At 42.3% G+C, this 21,921-nt stretch overlaps 1 protein-coding gene across 1 annotated transcript in view; it reads left to right on the top strand.

The window, feature by feature from the left end:
• Nucleotides 1-1,801: 1,801 nt before the first annotated feature.
• The window catches only part of MSH5 (mutS homolog 5), an 819,710-nt gene continuing 799,590 nt past the window's right edge, over nucleotides 1,802-21,921 (top strand). Inside the window, exons 1-2 of the mRNA XM_053689613.1 lie at nucleotides 1,802-1,999; nucleotides 3,944-4,060. Coding sequence (XP_053545588.1) covers nucleotides 1,802-1,999; nucleotides 3,944-4,060 — 315 coding nt within the window. The remainder of the gene's footprint in view (nucleotides 2,000-3,943; nucleotides 4,061-21,921) is intronic.

The following is a 21,921-nucleotide window of genomic DNA, read 5'->3' on the forward strand; positions in this document are numbered from 1 at the left end:
AAATAACAAACTCTTGATTGAAGGTAAAAACTACACTAAGTCACCACATATCTCTTATACTTCCTATCTTGTCGAGAGTTGCAAGAGAATGACTGGGGGTGGCAGTTAGGGGAGGAGCTATATAGACAGCTCTGCTGTGGGTGTCCTCTTGCAACTTCCTGTTGGGAAGGAGAATATCCCACAAGTAATGGATGAACCTGTGGACTTGATACACCTTACAAGAGAAAATTTATGCTTACCTGATAAATTTATTTCTTTTTTGACACAATGAGTCCACGGCCCGCCCTGTTCTTTTAGACAGGTTGTGGGTTATTGTAAACTTCAGACACCTCTGCACCTTGGCTTTTCCTTTCTCTTCCTAACTTCTGTCGAATGACTGGATTGGGAGGGATGGGAGTAGCTATTTGCCTCCTCCTGCTGACCAGGAGGTGAATATCCCATTAGTAATTAAGATGATCCGTGGACTCATCGTGTCAAAAAATAAATACATTTATCAGGTAAGCATAACATTTCTTTTTCATGTTGGTTAGCACAAATGAGAATATGCGATTGTGTTTGCACGAGAGTGGGGTGTTTCCCCCCCACACTTTTTTTCTCTATTGACTTCTATGGGGGAATAAGTGAACGTGCACGCAATATTCTAACTTACAATTTTTGCACTTGTCAGGTTACCGTGAGAGTGAAAACAGTTTACTTTCAACTAATAATATGTGAACGCAAAAATCGTACTTGTAGCGCAATAAACACTCAAGCGGGAGCGTTAATTTGCGCTCCACTCGTAATCTGGCCCTTTGTGAGTACAGGTACAAATTCACAAATCAAGATTTCTGAAATCCAAACTGATTCTGCAAGTGTTTTAATTAATTAATATTTTTTTTTAAAAAAAAGATAAAAAAATGAAACACAGTTACATTTAAATTGCATGTATAATCTCATCACGATATCATATGGTAGAGGCCCTATTGGGGGATATCTACACTAGGAGCCGCAAAGAGTAGATAAGGACTAATAGATGTAATTGTCTGTATACAGACTCAACTTTTCAATTTGAGATGACAGTTGTATATTTTATTTTATAAATTTAAAGGTATTAAAGGTATCACAATTTAAGCACCCTCTAACATCTGTTGGTCCGATTTATTGTAAACAAAATGAACGCAGCCGCCTGTGAAAAAGATGGTTAATACATATAGTTTAACTATTCTCTCAGTGTAAGTTGGATTTAAAAGTATATGAAACCTATTTTTTTACATGCTTTATATAGAGCATTGAATTTGACAATGTATTTTATCTGCAGAGACATGGGAAAGCTATGGGGGCAAAATTTGGCCCTGTATACGGCAACCTTTTCATGGGTTGGTGGGAGCTTTCCCACGTCTATGCAGATGAGAATCCACATAAAGGGTCAGTGATAGGCTACAAGTGATTCATCGATGACCTGTTGTTTGTGTGGTCATGTACACAGACAGAGAGTGAACAGTTTGTTACATATCTGAATCAGAATAGGGTAGGACTACAATTTACATCAGTGTTTGACAAACTAAAGGTAGCATATTTGGATGTTACACTAGAGGGTAATCCTACAACTAGACAGATCACAACATCTCTTTATACTAAACCAATCACTGCAAATGCTTTGCCCCATGCGAGAAATTGTCACCTTTGACATATGCACTATGGAGTGGCCAAGGGCCAGTTTATAAGAGTTCAGCGAAACTGTTCAGAAGACGATACATTTCAAGCACACAGCAAAGCATTATTAACCAAACGGAGGGCACAAGGTTATACGAAAGGTCCAATCATGAGAGCTTATAGAGAAGTTATGGGCATCCCTAGGGAGGACCTACGTAAACCTAAAAAAATTGTAAATAAAAGGAAAAAGAGCAAGACAGGTATTGAAGTCACTTTTGTGACAACATATACCAATCAATACAGAAACGTCTGTGATATAATCAAGAAAAATCTTCCAATCCTGAGAGCAGATGATCACCTTAAAAGGGTAATTGACAAAGGGTGCCGCTTTGTTTCAAAGAGGAACATGACAATAGGCAACATAATATCATTGAATGCCCTAAAGAAGCCTAAGAAAGAGAGTAGCTAGTTAACATGCAAGGGACACTACAGATGTGGTACTCGCAGTTGCACAGTGTGTGATTTCACACAGATTAGTAAGGTCTTCCAGGGCTCTAAGTACACAGAGAGTGTATAATCACTGTTAAATCGCCCATTCTGTCGAAGTACTATGTTTTATAAGTGAGATAAAGATCCAATATAATGTTTGCAATATTTAACAAATTACCCTAGTAGAGTCCTATATTTAATGCATTATGTTTCTTATATTGATATAGATAAGGATCTAAGGTTAAGATACCTGTATAATAGGCTATTGTTAGAAATAAACTATTATGTCCAGTCAATCCCTAATAATGAAAGGTGAGGTGACAATATTCATTTGGAGATAGTGTGTAAATATTAAGGGTTAACATGGTTAAAGGGTCAGTTTACTCAAAAATGCTCTCCTATTTCATTTGTTCTCAATGATCCACTTTACCTGCTGGAGTGTATAAAATTGTTTATAAGTATTTCCTTTACCCTTATATTGGCATTTGAAATAGTTTTAGTCTGTGGTATCCCCACCTATTCTGAAAGTTTCTGGCCTTAGATCCAAGCTATAGATAAGCTGTGTAAACACAGCCAGCAGAAGAAATTACACTCCCAGTGGGGTATATAAGAGATAAGGTAATAAAATGTTAATTTTCCATTGTTCTCTCCAAGTATTGGTTATTGGTTTATGGACAGATATAAGATAAAGAAGCAGGTATATGTACACAATGTGATAAAGTAATGAGATCTGATTATACCTACAAGCTCAACCCATTTTATTAGGTTGTGGCTTCAAAACACAAAATCGGCTATTTAGTATTCACAAATAAACCTTAAAAAGCAAATGATCAAACATTTTATACTCTGCAACTGGTAAAAAAAAGTAATTGGAAACACATTAAAGGAACAACAATTTTACAGTATACTGTCCCTTTAAAGCTAACATTATCCTAAAATCGATGAATAGTTAGCTAATGGCCTATAATATTTGGGGGGAGTAACTGACCAGAAAAGCTCCATTGCGATTGTGGAATGGATATAATTAATGTATAACATGAATGCCAGTGTCTTTTGGAAGAGGTATACTGTCACTTTAAGTCCTTGAAATGAAGTAGATGCAGACATTTGGGCAGCCAATGAGATTGTGAGGGAGTATATTTAAGCTCCACAGGTGTAAGTAGAAAATTGAGTCTATGATTAAGGCTGTTAGAAGCCGAAACGCATCAGACTGGCCTGACATGTCTGCAGAATATTTTACCTAACATGTGAGCCGCTTTTTAATACATATGGAATAAAGATTTTTGATTTTTTAGCAGTTCCATTTTGTCTGTTTATATAGAGAATACCATTTTAAACAAGTTTTCAATTTATTTCTTTTACGAAATTTGCTTCACTCTCTTGTTAAAGGAGCAGTAATGCACTACTGGGAGCTAGCTGAACACATCAGGTGAGGCAATCACAAGAGGCATGTATGTGCAACCACTAATCAGCAGCTAGCTCCCAGTAGTGCATTCCTGCTCCTGAGCCTATATAGGTATGCTTTCCAACATATGATACCAAGAGAATGAAGCAAAATAGAAAATAGAAGTAAATTAGAGCAAGCAATTTTAAACAGTTTTCTATCGGAATCATGAAAGTTTAATAACAATGTAATATTATAGTACTTAGATGGATATCCAGAGATATTTCAAAGCTGTCTTTGCTCAGACATTAGAAGTAAGTTTTACAGATTTCCGATCTTTTATTTGTTATACACAAAATAATTTTGTTTAAAATATGCTCTTAAAATGCTTGCTTGAAAGTATTGACCTTTAATTTATTTTTACTTTATTGAATTCAGATTTTTTCCCCAAATACTTTAAGGACTTTCATTGGCATTATGAACAGAAGCATGGCTACTGAACCCCTTGTTCCACCAAATCAGGAAGAAGAGGAAGAAGAAGTGAAAGAAGCAGAGGTCTGACACCTAAACTTATTTTATCCGTAAACACATCTCTTGTTTTTAATCCCATCCTATAAGAAGCAATCTGGTTGGTTGTATGCTGCAGTCAGTATTAAGATAATAGATTAGAATTATAAAGTAAGATTGGTAGACTAATTTAGAAAAAATCAAAATGGTCCATAAAATAAGTATTAGTCTTGCCTAATATTTTTTATGTGTTTGTGAAATCCAGTTCTTAGAGCTGCTACATTTTATATTAGTGACCCTAATCTGATTTATATCAGTGAAGAAATATTTCTTCTCAAGTACTCATGTGAACAGATTAGTCCATATAACTGACTGATGTATTATGCATTGAGAGAGAAAACAATGTTATAATGTTTTTTGACAATGTTATAAGGTATTATATTCCTAATGCGTCGCTCCCAGGGTAAAATACCTGCCTAACGTTAACATGAACCCATAAACTTGCAAACCATAAGAAAAAACACCTGAGTGGAAGAAAAGATTGGGTGCCAGTTGAATTTATTAAAGATAGCATATTATAACGCAAAAAATGTTTAAAATAGTATGGTGGTAAGTGAGCCCCTTACTACGCAGAGCAGAGGTCAGAGGCCCTACTGGAGGCTGCTAGAACACGCCTTGCCCAAACATAATCAGTGAGATTTCCGGAGTTCTTATGACCTACTGTAAAGGAATGGAAGGACACCACCTGCAGTATCTGCCTCTTCTCAGCAGCCTGGCTATTACTACCCTCACTATCACTTACCCTCACTATCACTACCCTCACTATCACTACCCTCACTATCACTTACCCTCACTATCACTTACCCTCACTATCACTTACCCTCACTATCACTACCCTCACTATCACTACCCTCACTATCACTTACCATCACTATCACTTACCCTCACTATCACTTACCCTCACTATCACTACCCTCACTATCACTACCCTCACTATCACTACCCTCACTATCACTACCCTCACTATCACTACCCTCACTATCACTTACCCTCACTATCACTACCCTCACTATCACTACCCTCACTATCACTTACCCTCACTATCACTTACCCTCACTATCACTTACCCTCACTATCACTTACCCTCACTATCACTTACCCTCACTATCACTTACCCTCACTATCACTTACCCTCACTATCACTACCCTCACTATCACTACCCTCACTATCACTACCCTCACTATCACTACCCTCACTATCACTACCCTCACTATCACTACCCTCACTATCACTTACCCTCACTATCACTACCCTCACTATCACTACCCTCACTATCACTTACCCTCACTATCACTTACCCTCACTATCACTTACCCTCACTATCACTACCCTCACTATCACTACCCTCACTATCACTACCCTCACTATCACTACCACTACCCTCTCTATCACTACCCTCACTATCACTACCACTACCCTCACTATCACTACCCTCACTATCACTACCACTACCCTCTCTATCACTACCCTCACTACCACTACCCTCACTATCACTACCCTCACTATGCTCACTATCTCTACCCACACTATCTCTACCCTCACTATCTCTACCCTCACTATCACTACCCTCACTATCTCTACCCTCTCTATCACTACCCTCACTATCTCTACCCTCACTATCTCTCTACCCTCACTATTACTACCCTCACTATCACTACCCTCACTATCTCTACCCTCACTATCACTACCCTCACTATCACTACCCTCACTATCTCTACCCTCACTATCTCTACCCTCACTATCACTACCCTCACTATCACTACGCTCACTATCCCTACCCTCACTATCACTACGCTCACTATCTCTACCCTCACTATAACTACGCTCACTATCTCTACCCTCACTATTACTACCTTCACTATCACAACCCTCACTATCACTATGCTCACTTTCACTACCCTCACTATCACTTCCCTCACTACCCTCACTATCACTACCCTCACTATCACTACCCTCACTATCACTACGCTCACTATCACTACCCTCACTATCACTACCCTCACTACCCTCACTATCACTACGCTCACTATCACTACGCTCACTATCACTACGCTCACTATCACTACGCTCACTATCTCTACCCTCACTATCACTACCCTCACTATCACTACCCTTACTACCCTCACTATCACTACCCTCACTATCACTATGCTCACTATCTCTACCCTCACTATCACTACCTTCACTATCACTACCCTCACTATCACTACGCTCACTATCTCTAGCCTCACTATCACTACCCTTACTATCACTACCCTTACTATCACTACCCTTACTATCACTACCCTCACTATCACTACCCTCACTATCACTATGCTCACTATCTCTATCCTCACTATCACTACCCTCCCTACCCTCACTATCACTATGCTCACTATCTCTACCCTCACTATCACTACCTTCACTATCACTACCCTCACTATCACTACCCTTACTATCACTACCCTCACTATCACTACCCTTACTACCCTCACTATCACTACCCTCACTATAACTACCATCACTATCACTATGCTCACTATCTCTACCCTCACTATCACTACCTTCACTATCACTACCATCACTATCACTACACTCACTATACCCTCACTATCACTACCCTCACTATCACTACCCTTACTACCCTCACTATCACTACCCTCACTATCACTACCCTCACTATCACTACCCTCACTATCACTACCCTCACTATCTCTACCCTCACTATCACTACCCTCACTATCAGTACCCTCGCTATCACTACCTTCACTATCAATACCCTCACTATTTGTACCCTCACTATCACTACCCTCACTATCACTATCAATACCCTCACTATCACTACCCTCACTATCTGTACCCTCACTATCACTACCACTACCCTCACTATCACTACACTCACTATCTCTACCCTCACTATCTCTACCCTCACTATCTCTACCCTCCCTATCACTACCCTCACTATCACTACCCTCACTATAACTATGCTCACTATCTCTACCCACACTATCTCTACCCACACTATCTCTACCCTCACTATCTCTACCCCCACTATCACTACCCTCACTATCACTACCCTCACTATCTCTACCCTCACTATTACTACCCTCACTATCACTACCCTCACTATCACTACGCTCACTATCTCTACCCTCACTATCACTACGCTCACTATCTCTACCCTCACTATCACTACGCTCACTATCTCTACCCTCACTATTACTACCTTCACTATTACAACCCTCACTATCACTACCCTCACTATCACTACCCTCACTTTCACTACCCTCACTATCACTACCCTCACTATCACTATCCTCACTACCCTCACTATCACTACCCTCACTATCACTACGCTCACTATCTCTACCCTCACTATCACTACCCTCACTATCACTACCCTCACTATCACTATGCTCACTATCTCTACCCTCACTATCACTACCTTCACTATCACTACCCTCACTATCACTACGCTCACTATCTCTACCCTCACTATCACTACCCTCACTATCACTACCCTCACTATCACTACCCTCACTATCACTACCCTCACTATCACTATGCTCACTATCTCTACCCTCACTATCACTACCCTCACTACCCTCACTATGCTCACTATCTCTACCCTCACTATCACTACCTTCACTATCACTACCCTCACTATCACTACCCTTACTATCACTACCCTCACTATCACTATGCTCACTATCTCTACCCTCACTACCCTCACTATAACTACCCTCACTATGCTCACTATCTCTACCCTCACTATCACTACCTTCACTATCACTACCCTCACTATCACTACCCTCACTATCACTACCCTTTTTTTTTTTTAAATATAATTTCTCTTGTAAGATGTATCGAGTCCACGGATTCATCCATACTTGTGGGATATTCTCCTTCCCTACAGGAAGTGGCAAAGAGAGCACCCACAGCAGAGCTGTCTATATAGCTCCTCCCTTAGCTCCACCCCCCAGTCATTCTCTTTGCCTACTCTAAGTACTAGGAAGGGTAAAGTGAGTGTGGTGACAAAAATGTTAGTTTTTATTTTCTCAAGCAAAAGTTTATTTTAAATGGTACCGGTGTGTACTATTCACTCTCTGGCAGAAAAGGGATGAAGATTTCTGCAAGGAGGATGATGATCTTAGCACTTTGTAACTAAGATCCACTGCTGTTCTCACAAGGCCTGAAGAGTACAGGAAAACTTCAGTTGGGGGAACAGTTTGCAGGCTAAACTGCATTGAGGTATGTTCAGTCTATTTTTTTCTAGACAGACTGTGATTATTCTAGAAAAGACTGGCAATATCCCCATGAGGGAAGGGTAAGCTGTATTCAGACACTTAGCAGGAATCCTAGCTTGCATAAAGGGCTCATTAGTTACTGGTGACACTGATAGGACAAAACGTTTTTGTTTTTTATGAAAAAAAAATAAAAATGCAAATATAACGTTTTTCTTCTGTTAAGTGTGATCAGTCCACGGGTCATCATTACTTCTGGGATATTACTCCTCCCCAACAGGAAGTGCAGGAGGATTCACCCAGCAGAGCTGCATATAGCTCCTCCCCTCTACGTCACTCCCAGTCATTCTCTTGCACCCAACGACTAGATAGGATGTGTGAGAGGACTATGGTGATTATACTTAGTTTTATATCTTCAATCAAAAGTTTGTTATTTTAAAATAGCACCGGAGTGTGTTATTACCTCTCTGGCAGAGTTTGAAGAAGAATCTACCAGAGTTTTTGCTATGATTTTAGCCGGAGTAGTTAAGATCATATTGCTGTTTCTCGGCCATCTGAGGAGAGGTAAACTTCAGATCAGGGGACAGCGGGCAGATGAATCTGCATAGAGGTATGTAGCAGCTTTTATTTTCTGACAATGGAATTGATGAGAAAATCCTGCCATACCGATATAATGTCATGTATGTATACTTTACACTTCAGTATTCTGGGGAATGGTACTTCACTAGAATTACACTGTAAGAAGTACATAAAGCTGTTTAATAACTAGAAATTATGTTTAACGTTTTTGCTGGAATGTAAAATCGTTTTCATTTGCTGAGGTACTGAGTGAATAAATGTCACTATGCTCACTATCTCTACCCTCACTATCACTACCTTCACTATCACTACCATCACTATCACTACACTCACTATACCCTCACTATCACTACCCTCACTATCACTACCCTTACTACCCTCACTATCACTACCCTCACTATCACTACCCTCACTATCACTACCCTCACTATCACTACCCTCACTATCTCTACCCTCACTATCACTACCCTCACTATCAGTACCCTCGCTATCACTACCTTCACTATCAATACCCTCACTATTTGTACCCTCACTATCACTACCCTCACTATCACTATCAATACCCTCACTATCACTACCCTCACTATCTGTACCCTCACTATCACTACCACTACCCTCACTATCACTACACTCACTATCTCTACCCTCACTATCTCTACCCTCACTATCTCTACCCTCCCTATCACTACCCTCACTATCACTACCCTCACTATAACTATGCTCACTATCTCTACCCACACTATCTCTACCCACACTATCTCTACCCTCACTATCTCTACCCCCACTATCACTACCCTCACTATCACTACCCTCACTATCTCTACCCTCACTATTACTACCCTCACTATCACTACCCTCACTATCCCTACCCTCACTATCACTACGCTCACTATCTCTACCCTCACTATCACTACGCTCACTATCTCTACCCTCACTATCACTACGCTCACTATCTCTACCCTCACTATTACTACCTTCACTATTACAACCCTCACTATCACTACCCTCACTTTCACTACCCTCACTTTCACTACCCTCACTATCACTACCCTCACTATCACTATCCTCACTACCCTCACTATCACTACCCTCACTATCACTACGCTCACTATCTCTACCCTCACTATCACTACCCTCACTATCACTACCCTCACTATCACTATGCTCACTATCTCTACCCTCACTATCACTACCTTCACTATCACTACCCTCACTATCACTACGCTCACTATCTCTACCCTCACTATCACTACCCTCACTATCACTACCCTCACTATCACTACCCTCACTATCACTACCCTCACTATCACTATGCTCACTATCTCTACCCTCACTATCACTACCCTCACTACCCTCACTATGCTCACTATCTCTACCCTCACTATCACTACCTTCACTATCACTACCCTCACTATCACTACCCTTACTATCACTACCCTCACTATCACTATGCTCACTATCTCTACCCTCACTATCACTACCCTCACTACCCTCACTATAACTACCCTCACTATGCTCACTATCTCTACCCTCACTATCACTACCTTCACTATCACTACCCTCACTATCACTACCCTCACTATCACTACCCTTTTTTTTTTTTAAATATAATTTCTCTTGTAAGATGTATCGAGTCCACGGATTCATCCATACTTGTGGGATATTCTCCTTCCCTACAGGAAGTGGCAAAGAGAGCACCCACAGCAGAGCTGTCTATATAGCTCCTCCCTTAGCTCCACCCCCCAGTCATTCTCTTTGCCTACTCTAAGTACTAGGAAGGGTAAAGTGAGTGTGGTGACAAAAATGTTAGTTTTTATTTTCTCAAGCAAAAGTTTATTTTAAATGGTACCGGTGTGTACTATTCACTCTCTGGCAGAAAAGGGATGAAGATTTCTGCAAGGAGGATGATGATCTTAGCACTTTGTAACTAAGATCCACTGCTGTTCTCACAAGGCCTGAAGAGTACAGGAAAACTTCAGTTGGGGGAACAGTTTGCAGGCTAAACTGCATTGAGGTATGTTCAGTCTATTTTTTTCTAGACAGACTGTGATTATTCTAGAAAAGACTGGCAATATCCCCATGAGGGAAGGGTAAGCTGTATTCAGACACTTAGCAGGAATCCTAGCTTGCATAAAGGGCTCATTAGTTACTGGTGACACTGATAGGACAAAACGTTTTTGTTTTTTATGAAAAAAAAATAAAAATGCAAATATAACGTTTTTCTTCTGTTAAGTGTGATCAGTCCACGGGTCATCATTACTTCTGGGATATTACTCCTCCCCAACAGGAAGTGCAAGAGGATTCACCCAGCAGAGCTGCATATAGCTCCTCCCCTCTACGTCACTCCCAGTCATTCTCTTGCACCCAACGACTAGATAGGATGTGTGAGAGGACTATGGTGATTATACTTAGTTTTATATCTTCAATCAAAAGTTTGTTATTTTAAAATAGCACCGGAGTGTGTTATTACCTCTCTGGCAGAGTTTGAAGAAGAATCTACCAGAGTTTTTGCTATGATTTTAGCCGGAGTAGTTAAGATCATATTGCTGTTTCTCGGCCATCTGAGGAGAGGTAAACTTCAGATCAGGGGACAGCGGGCAGATGAATCTGCATAGAGGTATGTAGCAGCTTTTATTTTCTGACAATGGAATTGATGAGAAAATCCTGCCATACCGATATAATGTCATGTATGTATACTTTACACTTCAGTATTCTGGGGAATGGTACTTCACTAGAATTACACTGTAAGAAGTACATAAAGCTGTTTAATAACTAGAAATTATGTTTAACGTTTTTGCTGGAATGTAAAATCGTTTTCATTTGCTGAGGTACTGAGTGAATAAATGTTTTGGGCACTATTTTTCCACTTGGCAGTTGCTTAATCTTTTTTCTGACAGTTTCTGTTCTCTCTCACTGCTGTGTGTGAGGGGGAGGGGCCATTTTTTGGCGCTTTTGCTACGCATCAGATATTTCAGTCAGCAGCTCATTGTATTTCCTGCATGATCCGGTTCATCTCTACAGAGCTCAGGGGTCTTCAAAACTTATTTTGAGGGAGGTAATTTCTCTCAGCAGAGCTGTGAGAATTATAGTTGACTGAGACAAAAAACGTTTATTCTGTAATTTGTTTCCTGCTTTCAGAATTTGTTATCTTTGCTAATGGGATTAAACCTTTGCTAAAGTTGTGTTGTTTATAAGGATTGAGGCTATAACTGTTTCAATTTATTAATTTTCAACTGTCATAGATCTTCTGTGCTTCTTAAAGGCACAGTGCGTTTTTAATATTATTCTAATTGAATTGTATTCCAAGTTGCAAGTTTATTTGCTAGTGTGTTAAACATGTCTGATTCAGAGGAAGATACCTGTGTCATTTGTTGCAATGCCAAAGTGGAGCCCAATAGAAATTTATGTACTAACTGTATTGATGCTACTTTAAATAAAAGTCAATCTGTACAAATTGAACAAATTTCACCAAACAACGAGGGGAGAGTTATGCCGACTAACTCGCCTCACGTGTCAGTACCTGCATCTCCCGCTCGGGAGGTGCGTGATATTGTAGCGCCGAGTACATCTGGGCGGCCATTACAAATCACATTACAGGATATGGCTACTGTTATGACTGAAGTTTTGGCTAAATTACCAGAACTAAGAGGTAAGCGTGATCACTCTGGGGTGAGAACAGAGTGCGCTGATAATATTAGGGCCATGTCAGACACTGCGTCACAGGTGGCAGAACATGAGGACGGAGAACTTCATTCTGTGGGTGACGGTTCTGATCCAAACAGACTGGATTCAGATATCTCAAATTTTAAATTTAAACTGGAAAACCTCCGTGTATTACTAGGGGAGGTGTTAGCGGCTCTGAATGATTGTAACACAGTTGCAATACCAGAGAAAATGTGTAGGTTGGATAAATATTTTGCGGTACCGGCGAGTACTGAGGTTTTTCCTATACCTAAGAGACTTACTGAAATTGTTACTAAGGAGTGGGATAGACCCGGTGTGCCATTCTCACCCCCTCCGATATTTAGAAAAATGTTTCCAATAGACGCCACCACACGGGACTTATGGCAAACGGTCCCTAAGGTGGAGGGAGCAGTTTCTACTTTAGCTAAGCGTACCACTATCCCGGTGGAGGATAGCTGTGCTTTTTCAGATCCAATGGATAAAAAATTAGAGGGTTACCTTAAGAAAATGTTTGTTCAACAAGGTTTTATATTGCAACCCCTTGCATGCATTGCGCCGATCACGGCTGCAGCGGCATTCTGGATTGAGTCTCTGGAAGAGAACATTAGTTCAGCTACTCTGGACGACATTACGGACAGGCTTAGAGTCCTTAAACTAGCTAATTCATTCATTTCGGAGGCCGTAGTACATCTTACTAAACTTACGGCGAAGAATTCAGGATTCGCCATTCAGGCACGCAGGGCGCTGTGGCTAAAATCCTGGTCAGCTGATGTTACTTCTAAGTCTAAATTGCTTAATATACCTTTCAAAGGGCAGACCTTATTCGGGCCCGGGTTGAAAGAGATTATCGCTGACATTACAGGAGGTAAAGGTCATGCCCTGCCTCAGGACAAAGCCAAAGCTAAGGCTAGACAGTCTAATTTTCGTTCCTTTCGTAATTTCAAAGCAGGAGCAGCATCAACTTCCTCTGCACCAAAACAGGAAGGAGCTGTTGCTCGCTACAGACAAGGCTGGAAACCTAACCAGTCCTGGAACAAGGGCAAGCAGACCAGGAAACCTGCTGCTGCCCCTAAAACAGCATGAATTGAGGGCCCCCGATCCGGGATCGGATCTAGTGGGGGGCAGACTTTCTCTCTTCGCCCAGGCTTGGGCAAGAGATGTCCAGGATCCCTGGGCGCTAGAGATAATATCTCAGGGATACCTTCTGGACTTCAAATACTCTCCTCCAAGAGAGAGATTTCATCTGTCAAGGTTGTCAACAATCCAGACAAAGAAAGAGGCGTTTCTACGCTGCGTACAAGAGCTCTTGTTAATGGGAGTAATCCATCCAGTTCCACGATTGGAACAGGGACAGGGGTTTTACTCAAATCTGTTTGTGGTTCCCAAAAAAGAGGGAACTTTCAGACCAATCCTGGACTTAAAGATCCTAAACAAATTCCTAAGAGTTCCATCGTTCAAGATGGAGACTATTTGGACAATTTTACCTATGATCCAAGAGGGTCAGTACATGACCACTGTAGATTTAAAAGATGCTTACCTTCACATACCGATTCACAAAGATCATTACCGGTACCTAAGGTTTGCCTTCCTAGACAGGCATTACCAGTTTGTGGCTCTTCCATTCGGATTGGCTACAGCTCCAAGAATCTTCACAAAGGTTCTGGGTGCTCTTCTGGCGGTACTAAGACCGCGGGGAATCTCGGTAGCTCCATACCTAGACGACATTCTGATACAAGCTTCAAGCTTTCAAACTGCCAAGTCTCATACAGAGTTAGTACTGGCATTTCTAAGGTCACATGGATGGAAGGTGAACGAAAAGAAAAGTTCACTCGTTCCACTCACAAGAGTTCCCTTCCTGGGGACTCTTATAGATTCTGTAGAAATGAAGATTTACCTGACAGAGGACAGGCTAACACGACTTCAAAGTGCTTGCCGCACCCTTCATTCCATTCAACACCCGTCAGTGGCTCAATGCATGGAGGTAATCGGCTTAATGGTAGCGGCAATGGACATAGTACCCTTTGCACGCTTACACCTCAGACCACTGCAACTGTGCATGCTAAGTCAGTGGAATGGGGATTACTCAGACTTATCCCCTTCTCTGAATCTGGATCAAGAGACCAGAAATTCTCTTCTATGGTGGCTTTCTCGGCCACATCTGTCCAGGGGGATGCCATTCAGCAGACCAGACTGGACAATTGTAACAACAGACGCCAGCCTTCTAGGTTGGGGTGCCGTCTGGAATTCTCTGAAGGCTCAGGGACAATGGAGTCAGGAGGAGAGTCTCCTGCCAATAAACATTCTGGAATTGAGAGCAGTTCTCAATGCCCTCCTGGCTTGGCCCCAGTTGACAACTCGGGGGTTCATCAGGTTTCAGTCGGACAACATCACGACTGTAGCTTACATCAACCATCAGGGAGGGACAAGAAGCTCCCTAGCTATGATGGAAGTATCAAAGATAATTCGCTGGGCAGAGTCTCACTCTTGCCACCTGTCAGCAATCCACATCCCGGGAGTGGAGAACTGGGAGGCGGATTTCTTAAGTCGTCAGACTTTTCATCCGGGGGAGTGGGAACTCCATCCGGAGGTCTTTGCCCAATTACTTCGACGTTGGGGCAAACCAGAGATAGATCTCATGGCGTCTCGACAGAACGCCAAGCTTCCTCGTTACGGGTCCAGATCCAGGGATCCAGGAGCAGTCCTGATAGATGCCCTGACAGCACCTTGGGACTTCAGGATGGCTTACGTGTTTCCACCCTTCCCGATGCTTCCTCGATTGATTGCCAGAATCAAACAAGAGAGAGCATCAGTGATTCTAATAGCACCTGCGTGGCCACGCAGGACTTGGTATGCAGACCTGGTGGACATGTCATCCGGTCCACCTTGGTCTCTACCTCTGAAACAGGACCTTCTGATACAGGGTCCCTTCAAACATCAAAATCTAACTTCTCTGAAGCTGACTGCTTGGAAATTGAACGCTTGATTTTATCAAGACGTGGGTTTTCTGAGTCAGTTATTGATACCTTAATACAGGCTAGGAAACCTGTTACCAGAAAGATTTACCATAAGATATGGCGTAAATACCTATATTGGTGTGAATCCAAAGGTTACTCTTGGAGTAAGGTTAGAATTCCTAGGATATTGTCTTTTCTACAAGAAGGTTTAGAAAAGGGTTTATCTGCTAGTTCATTAAAGGGACAGATCTCAGCTCTGTCCATTCTGTTACACAAACGTCTGTCAGAAGTTCCTGACGTCCAGGCTTTTTGTCAGGCTTTGGCCAGGATTAAGCCTGTGTTTAAAACTGTTGCTCCACCATGGAGTTTAAACCTGGTTCTTAATGTTTTACAGGGCGTTCCGTTTGAACCCCTTCATTCCATTGATATAAAGTTGTTATCTTGGAAAGTTCTATTTTTAATGGCTATTTCCTCGGCTCGAAGAGTCTCTGAATTATCAGCCTTACATTGTGATTCTCCTTATTTGATTTTTCATTCGGATAAGGTAGTTCTGCGTACTAAACCTGGGTTCTTACCTAAGGTAGTTACTAACAGGAATATCAATCAAGAGATTGTTGTTCCTTCTTTGTGCCCAAATCCTTCTTCGAAGAAGGAACGTCTACTGCACAACCTGGATGTAGTCCGTGCTCTAAAATTTTACTTACAGGCAACTAAGGAATTTCGACAAACGTCTTCTCTGTTTGTCGTTTACTCTGGGCAGAGGAGAGGTCAAAAAGCTTCTGCTACCTCTTTCTTTTTGGCTTCGTAGCATAATTCGTTTAGCTTATGAGACTGCTGGACAGCAGCCTCCTGAAAGAATTACAGCTCATTCTACTAGAGCTGTGGCTTCCACTTGGGCCTTCAAGAATGAGGCCTCTGTTGAGCAGATTTGCAAGGCTGCAACTTGGTCTTCGCTTCATACTTTTTCCAAATTTTACAAATTTGACACTTTTGCTTCATCGGAGGCTATTTTTGGGAGAAAGGTTCTTCAGGCAGTGGTTCCTTCTGTATAAAGAGCCTGCCTATCCCTCCCGTCATCCGTGTACTTTTGCTTTGGTATTGGTATCCCAGAAGTAATGATGACCCGTGGACTGATCACACTTAACAGAAGAAAACATAATTTATGCTTACCTGATAAATTCCTTTCTTCTGTAGTGTGATCAGTCCACGGCCCGCCCTGTTTTTAAGGCAGGTAAATATTTTTTAATTTATACTCCAGTCACCACTTCACCCTTGGCTTTTCCTTTCTCGTTGGTCCTTGGTCGAATGACTGGGAGTGACGTAGAGGGGAGGAGCTATATGCAGCTCTGCTGGGTGAATCCTCTTGCACTTCCTGTTGGGGAGGAGTAATATCCCAGAAGTAATGATGACCCGTGGACTGATCACACTACAGAAGAAAGGAATTTATCAGGTAAGCATAAATTATGTTTTTGAGGGACTTTAAGGGGTCATTGTGGCTTGGTTAAGGGTTATTAACCCACATGGCTAGTTTAGGAAACACTCTGTTGTGTTTCTTTTAGGCCCCATAACATCAAGTGAGGTGGGAGGGGCCTATTTCTCCTGTTAAGTGTAGTCAGTCCACGGGTCATCCATTACTTATGGGATATTAACTCCTCCCCAACAGGAAGTGCAAGAGGATCACCCAAGCAGAGCTGCTATATAGCTCCTCCCCTCTACGTCACACCCAGTCATTCTCTTGCACCCAACTAATAGATAGGATGTGTGAGAGGACTGTGGTTATTAAACTTAGTTTTTATTTCTTCAATCAAAAGTTTGTTATTTTAAACGGCACCGGAGTGTGTTGTTTCTTCTCAGGCAGCATTTGAAGAAGAATCTGCCTGAGTTTTCTGTATGATCTTAGCGGACGTAACTAAGATCCATTTTGCTGTTCTCGGCCATTCTGAGGAGTGAGGTAACTTCAGAACAGGGGACAGCGGGCAGGTTCACCTGCAAAGAGGTATGTTGCAGTATATTATTTTCTAAGGAATGGAATTGACTGAGAAAATACTGCTAATACCGATATAATGTAAGTACAGCCTTAAATGCAGTAGTAGCAACTGGTATCAGGCTGATATATATGTATGTTTACACTTTAGTATTTCTGGGGAATGGCACTTCACTGGGTAAATACTGTATGCATATAACTTTTAGCCTAATCTGCATGAGTGACTAGCAGCAGGCTTTTTAATGACATTTCATAAATTAGATGTTAAACGTTTGCTGGCATGTTAAATCGTTTAATTATCTGAGGTACTTAGTGAAAAATAATTTGGGCTTTATTTTCCACATGGCTGTCGTTGGTTTTTGGGTTAAAACAGTTTACTGAGCTTCCCTCACTGTTGTATGTGTGTGGGAGGGGCTTATTTTGGCGCTTTTGCTACGCATCAGAAATTCAGTCACAGTCTGCCTTCTTCTCCCTGTATGATCCGGGACGTCTCTACTGAGCTCAGGGGTCTTCAAATCTAGTTTTGAGGGAGGTAATCACTCACAGCAGACCTGTGAGACTGTGCTTTGACTGATAAAAACGCTTATATTTTCAATTGTTTCTCGTTTTTCTGATATTAAGGGTTAATCATCCATTGCTAGTGAATGCAATCCTTTGCTAACTTAGTGCTTTTTCTGTGAAAATTTGGGTTTATAACTAATCCGGTTCATTGTTATTCAACTGTGACAGTTTTTGTGTGCTTCTTAAAGGCACAGTAACGTTTTATATTGCTTGCAAATTATTTGAAAAGTATTTTCCAAGCTTGCTAGTCTTATTGCTAGTTTGTTTTAACATGTCTGACACAGAGGAATCTCTTTGTGCAATATGTTCAAAAGCCAATGTGGAGCCCAATAGAAGTTTGTGTACTAATTGTATTGATGCTTCTTTAAATAATAGTCAATCTGTACATTTTAAGAAAATTTCACCAGACAACGAGGGGAAAGTTATGCCGTCTAACTCTCCTCACGTGTCAGTACCTGCATCTCCCGCTCAGGAGGTGCGTGATATTGCGACGCCAAGTACATCAGGGCGGCCATTACAAATCACTTTACAAGACATGGCTAATGTTATGACTGAAGTTTTATCTAAATTGCCAGAACTTAGAGGTAAACGCGACCACTCTGGGGTGAGAACAGAGTACGCTGATAATGTTAGAGCCATGTCTGATACTGCGTCACAAGTTGCAGAGCATGAAGACGGAGAGCTTCATTCTGTAGGTGACGGATCTGATCCAAATAGACTGGATTCAGACATTTCAAATTTTAAATTTAAGCTTGAGAACCTCCGTGTACTATTAGGGGAGGTATTAGCGGCTCTGAATGATTGTAACACGGTTGCAATCCAAGAGAAATGATGTAGGCTGGATAGATACTATGCGGTACCGGCGTGTACTGACGTCTTTCCTATACCTAAGAGGCTTACAGAGATTATTACCAAGGAGTGGGATAGGCCCGGTGTACCCTTTTCCCCCCCTCCTATATTTAGAAAAATGTTTCCAATAGACGCCACCACACGGGACTTATGGCAGACGGTCCCTAAGGTGGAGGGAGCAGTTTCTACTCTGGCTAAGCGTACCACTATCCCGGTGGAGGATAGCTGTGCCTTTTCAGATCCAATGGATAAAAAGTTAGAGGGTTACCTTAAGAAAATGTTTACTCAACAAGGTTTTATATTACAACCACTCGCATGCATTGCGCCTGTCACGGCTGCGGCGGCATTCTGGTTTGAGTCTCTGGAAGAGACCCTTGAAACAGCTCCATTGGATGAAATTATAGACAAGCTTAGAGTCCTTAAGCTAGCTAATTCATTTATTTCTGATGCCGTAGTACATCTAACTAAGCTTACGGCTAAGAATTCCGGATTTGCCATTCAGGCGCGCAGAGCGCTGTGGCTAAAATCCTGGTCAGCCGATGTGACTTCTAAATCTAAATTGCTTAACATACCTTTCAAGGGGCAGACATTATTCGGGCCCGGTTTGAAAGAAATTATCGCTGACATTACTGGAGGTAAGGGCCATGCCCTGCCTCAAGACAGAGCCAAACCAAGGGCTAGACAGTCTAATTTTCGTGCCTTTCAGAACTTTAAGGCAGGAGCAGCATCAACTTCCTCCGCTCCAAAACAGGAAGGAACTGTTGCTCGTTTCAGACAGGGCTGGAAACCTAACCAGACCTGGAACAAGGGCAAGCAGGCCATAAAACCTGCTGCCGCCCCTAAGACAGCATGAAGTGAGGGCCCCCGATCCGGCAACGGATCTAGTAGGGGGCAGACTTTCTCTCTTCGCCCAGGCTTGGGCAAGAGATGTCCAGGATCCCTGGGCGTTAGAGATCATATCCCAGGGATATCTTCTGGACTTCAAAGCTTCTCCTCCCAAAGGGAGATTTCATCTTTCAAGGTTGTCAACAAACCAGGCAAAGAAAGAGGCGTTTCTACGCTGTGTTCAAGATCTTTTGTTAATGGGAGTGATCCACCCGGTTCCGCGGTCGGAACACGGACAAGGGTTTTACTCAAATCTGTTTGTGGTTCACAAGAAAGAGGGAACCTTCAGACCAATCTTGGATTTAAAGATCCTAAACAAATTCCTAAGAGTTCCATCGTTCAAGATGGAAACTATTCGTACAATCTTACCCATGATCCAAAAGGGTCAGTACATGACCACAGTGGATCTAAAGGATGCGTACCTTCACATACCGATTCACAAGGATCATTACCGGTACCTAAGATTTGCCTTCCTAGACAGGCATTATCAGTTCGTAGCTCTTCCCTTCGGGTTAGCTACGGCTCCAAGAATCTTTACAAAGGTTCTGGGCGCTCTTCTGGCGGTACTAAGACCGCAAGGAATTGCGGTAGCTCCGTACCTAGACGACATTCTGATACAAGCGTCAAATTTCCAAACTGCCAAGTCTCATACAGAGTTAATTCTGGCATTTCTAAGTTCGCATGGGTGGAAGGTGAACATAGAAAAGAGTTCTCTATTGCCACTCACAAGAGTTCCCTTCTTGGGGACTCTTATAGATTCTGTAGAAATGAAAATTTACCTGACAGAGGACAGGTTAACAAAACTCCTAAATGCTTGCCGTGCCCTTCATTCCATTCAACACTTGTCAGTGGCTCAATGCATGGAGGTAATCGGCTTAATGGTAGCGGCAATGGACATAGTACCTTTTGCACGCCTGCATCTCAGACCGCTGCAATTGTGCATGCTAAGTCAATGGAATGGGGATTACTCAGATTTGTCCCCTATGCTGAATCTGGATCAAGAGACCAGAGATTCTCTTCTATGGTGGCTTTCTCGGCCACATCTGTCCAGGGGGATACCCTTCAGCAGGCCAGACTGGACAATTGTAACAACAGACGCCAGCCTACTAGGTTGGGGCGCTGTCTGGAATTCCCTGAAGGCTCAGGGATCATGGACTCAGGAGGAAAGTCTCCTTCCAATAAACATCCTGGAATTGAGAGCAGTTCTCAATGCCCTTCTGACTTGGCCTCAGTTAGAAACCTGGAGGTTCATCAGGTTTCAGTCGGACAATATCACAACTGTGGCTTACATCAACCATCAGGGAGGGACAAGGAGTTCCCTAGCGATGATAGAAGTTTCAAAGATAATTCGCTGGGCAGAGTCTCACTCTTGCCACCTGTCAGCGATCCACATCCCAGGCGTGGAGAACTGGGAGGCGGATTTCCTAAGTCGCCAGACTTTTCACCCGGGGGAGTGGGAACTTCATCCGGAGGTCTTTGCCCAAATACTTCAACGTTGGGGCAAACCAGATGTGGATCTCATGGCGTCTCGACAGAACGCCAAGCTTCCTTGTTACGGGTCCAGATCCAGGGACCCGGGAGCGGTCCTGATAGATGCTCTGACAGCACCCTGGACCTTCAAGATGGCTTATGTGTTTCCACCCTTCCCGATACTTCCTCGATTGATTGCCAGGATCAAACAGGAGAAAGCATCAGTGATTCTAATAGCACCTGCGTGGCCACGCAGGACCTGGTATGCAGATCTAGTGGACATGTCATCCTGTCCACCTTGGTCGCTGCCTCTGAGACAGGATCTTCTAATTCAGGGTCCTTTCAAACATCAAAATCTAATTTCTCTGAAGCTGACTGCATGGAGATTGAACGCTTGATTTTATCAAAGCGTGGATTTTCGGAGTCAGTAATTGATACCTTAATACAGGCTAGGAAACCTGTTACCAGGAAGATTTACCATAAGATATGGCGTAAATATTTACACTGGTGCGAATCCAAGAGTTACTCATGGAGTAAGGTTAGGATTCCTAGGATATTGGCTTTTCTACAAGAAGGCTTAGAAAAGGGTTTATCTGCAAGTTCTTTAAAGGGACAGATCTCAGCTCTGTCCATCCTTTTACACAAACGTCTGTCAGAAG

This window comes from Bombina bombina, chromosome 7 (genome assembly GCF_027579735.1).
Source record: "Bombina bombina isolate aBomBom1 chromosome 7, aBomBom1.pri, whole genome shotgun sequence".
NCBI classification, from domain to species: Eukaryota; Metazoa; Chordata; class Amphibia; order Anura; family Bombinatoridae; genus Bombina; species Bombina bombina.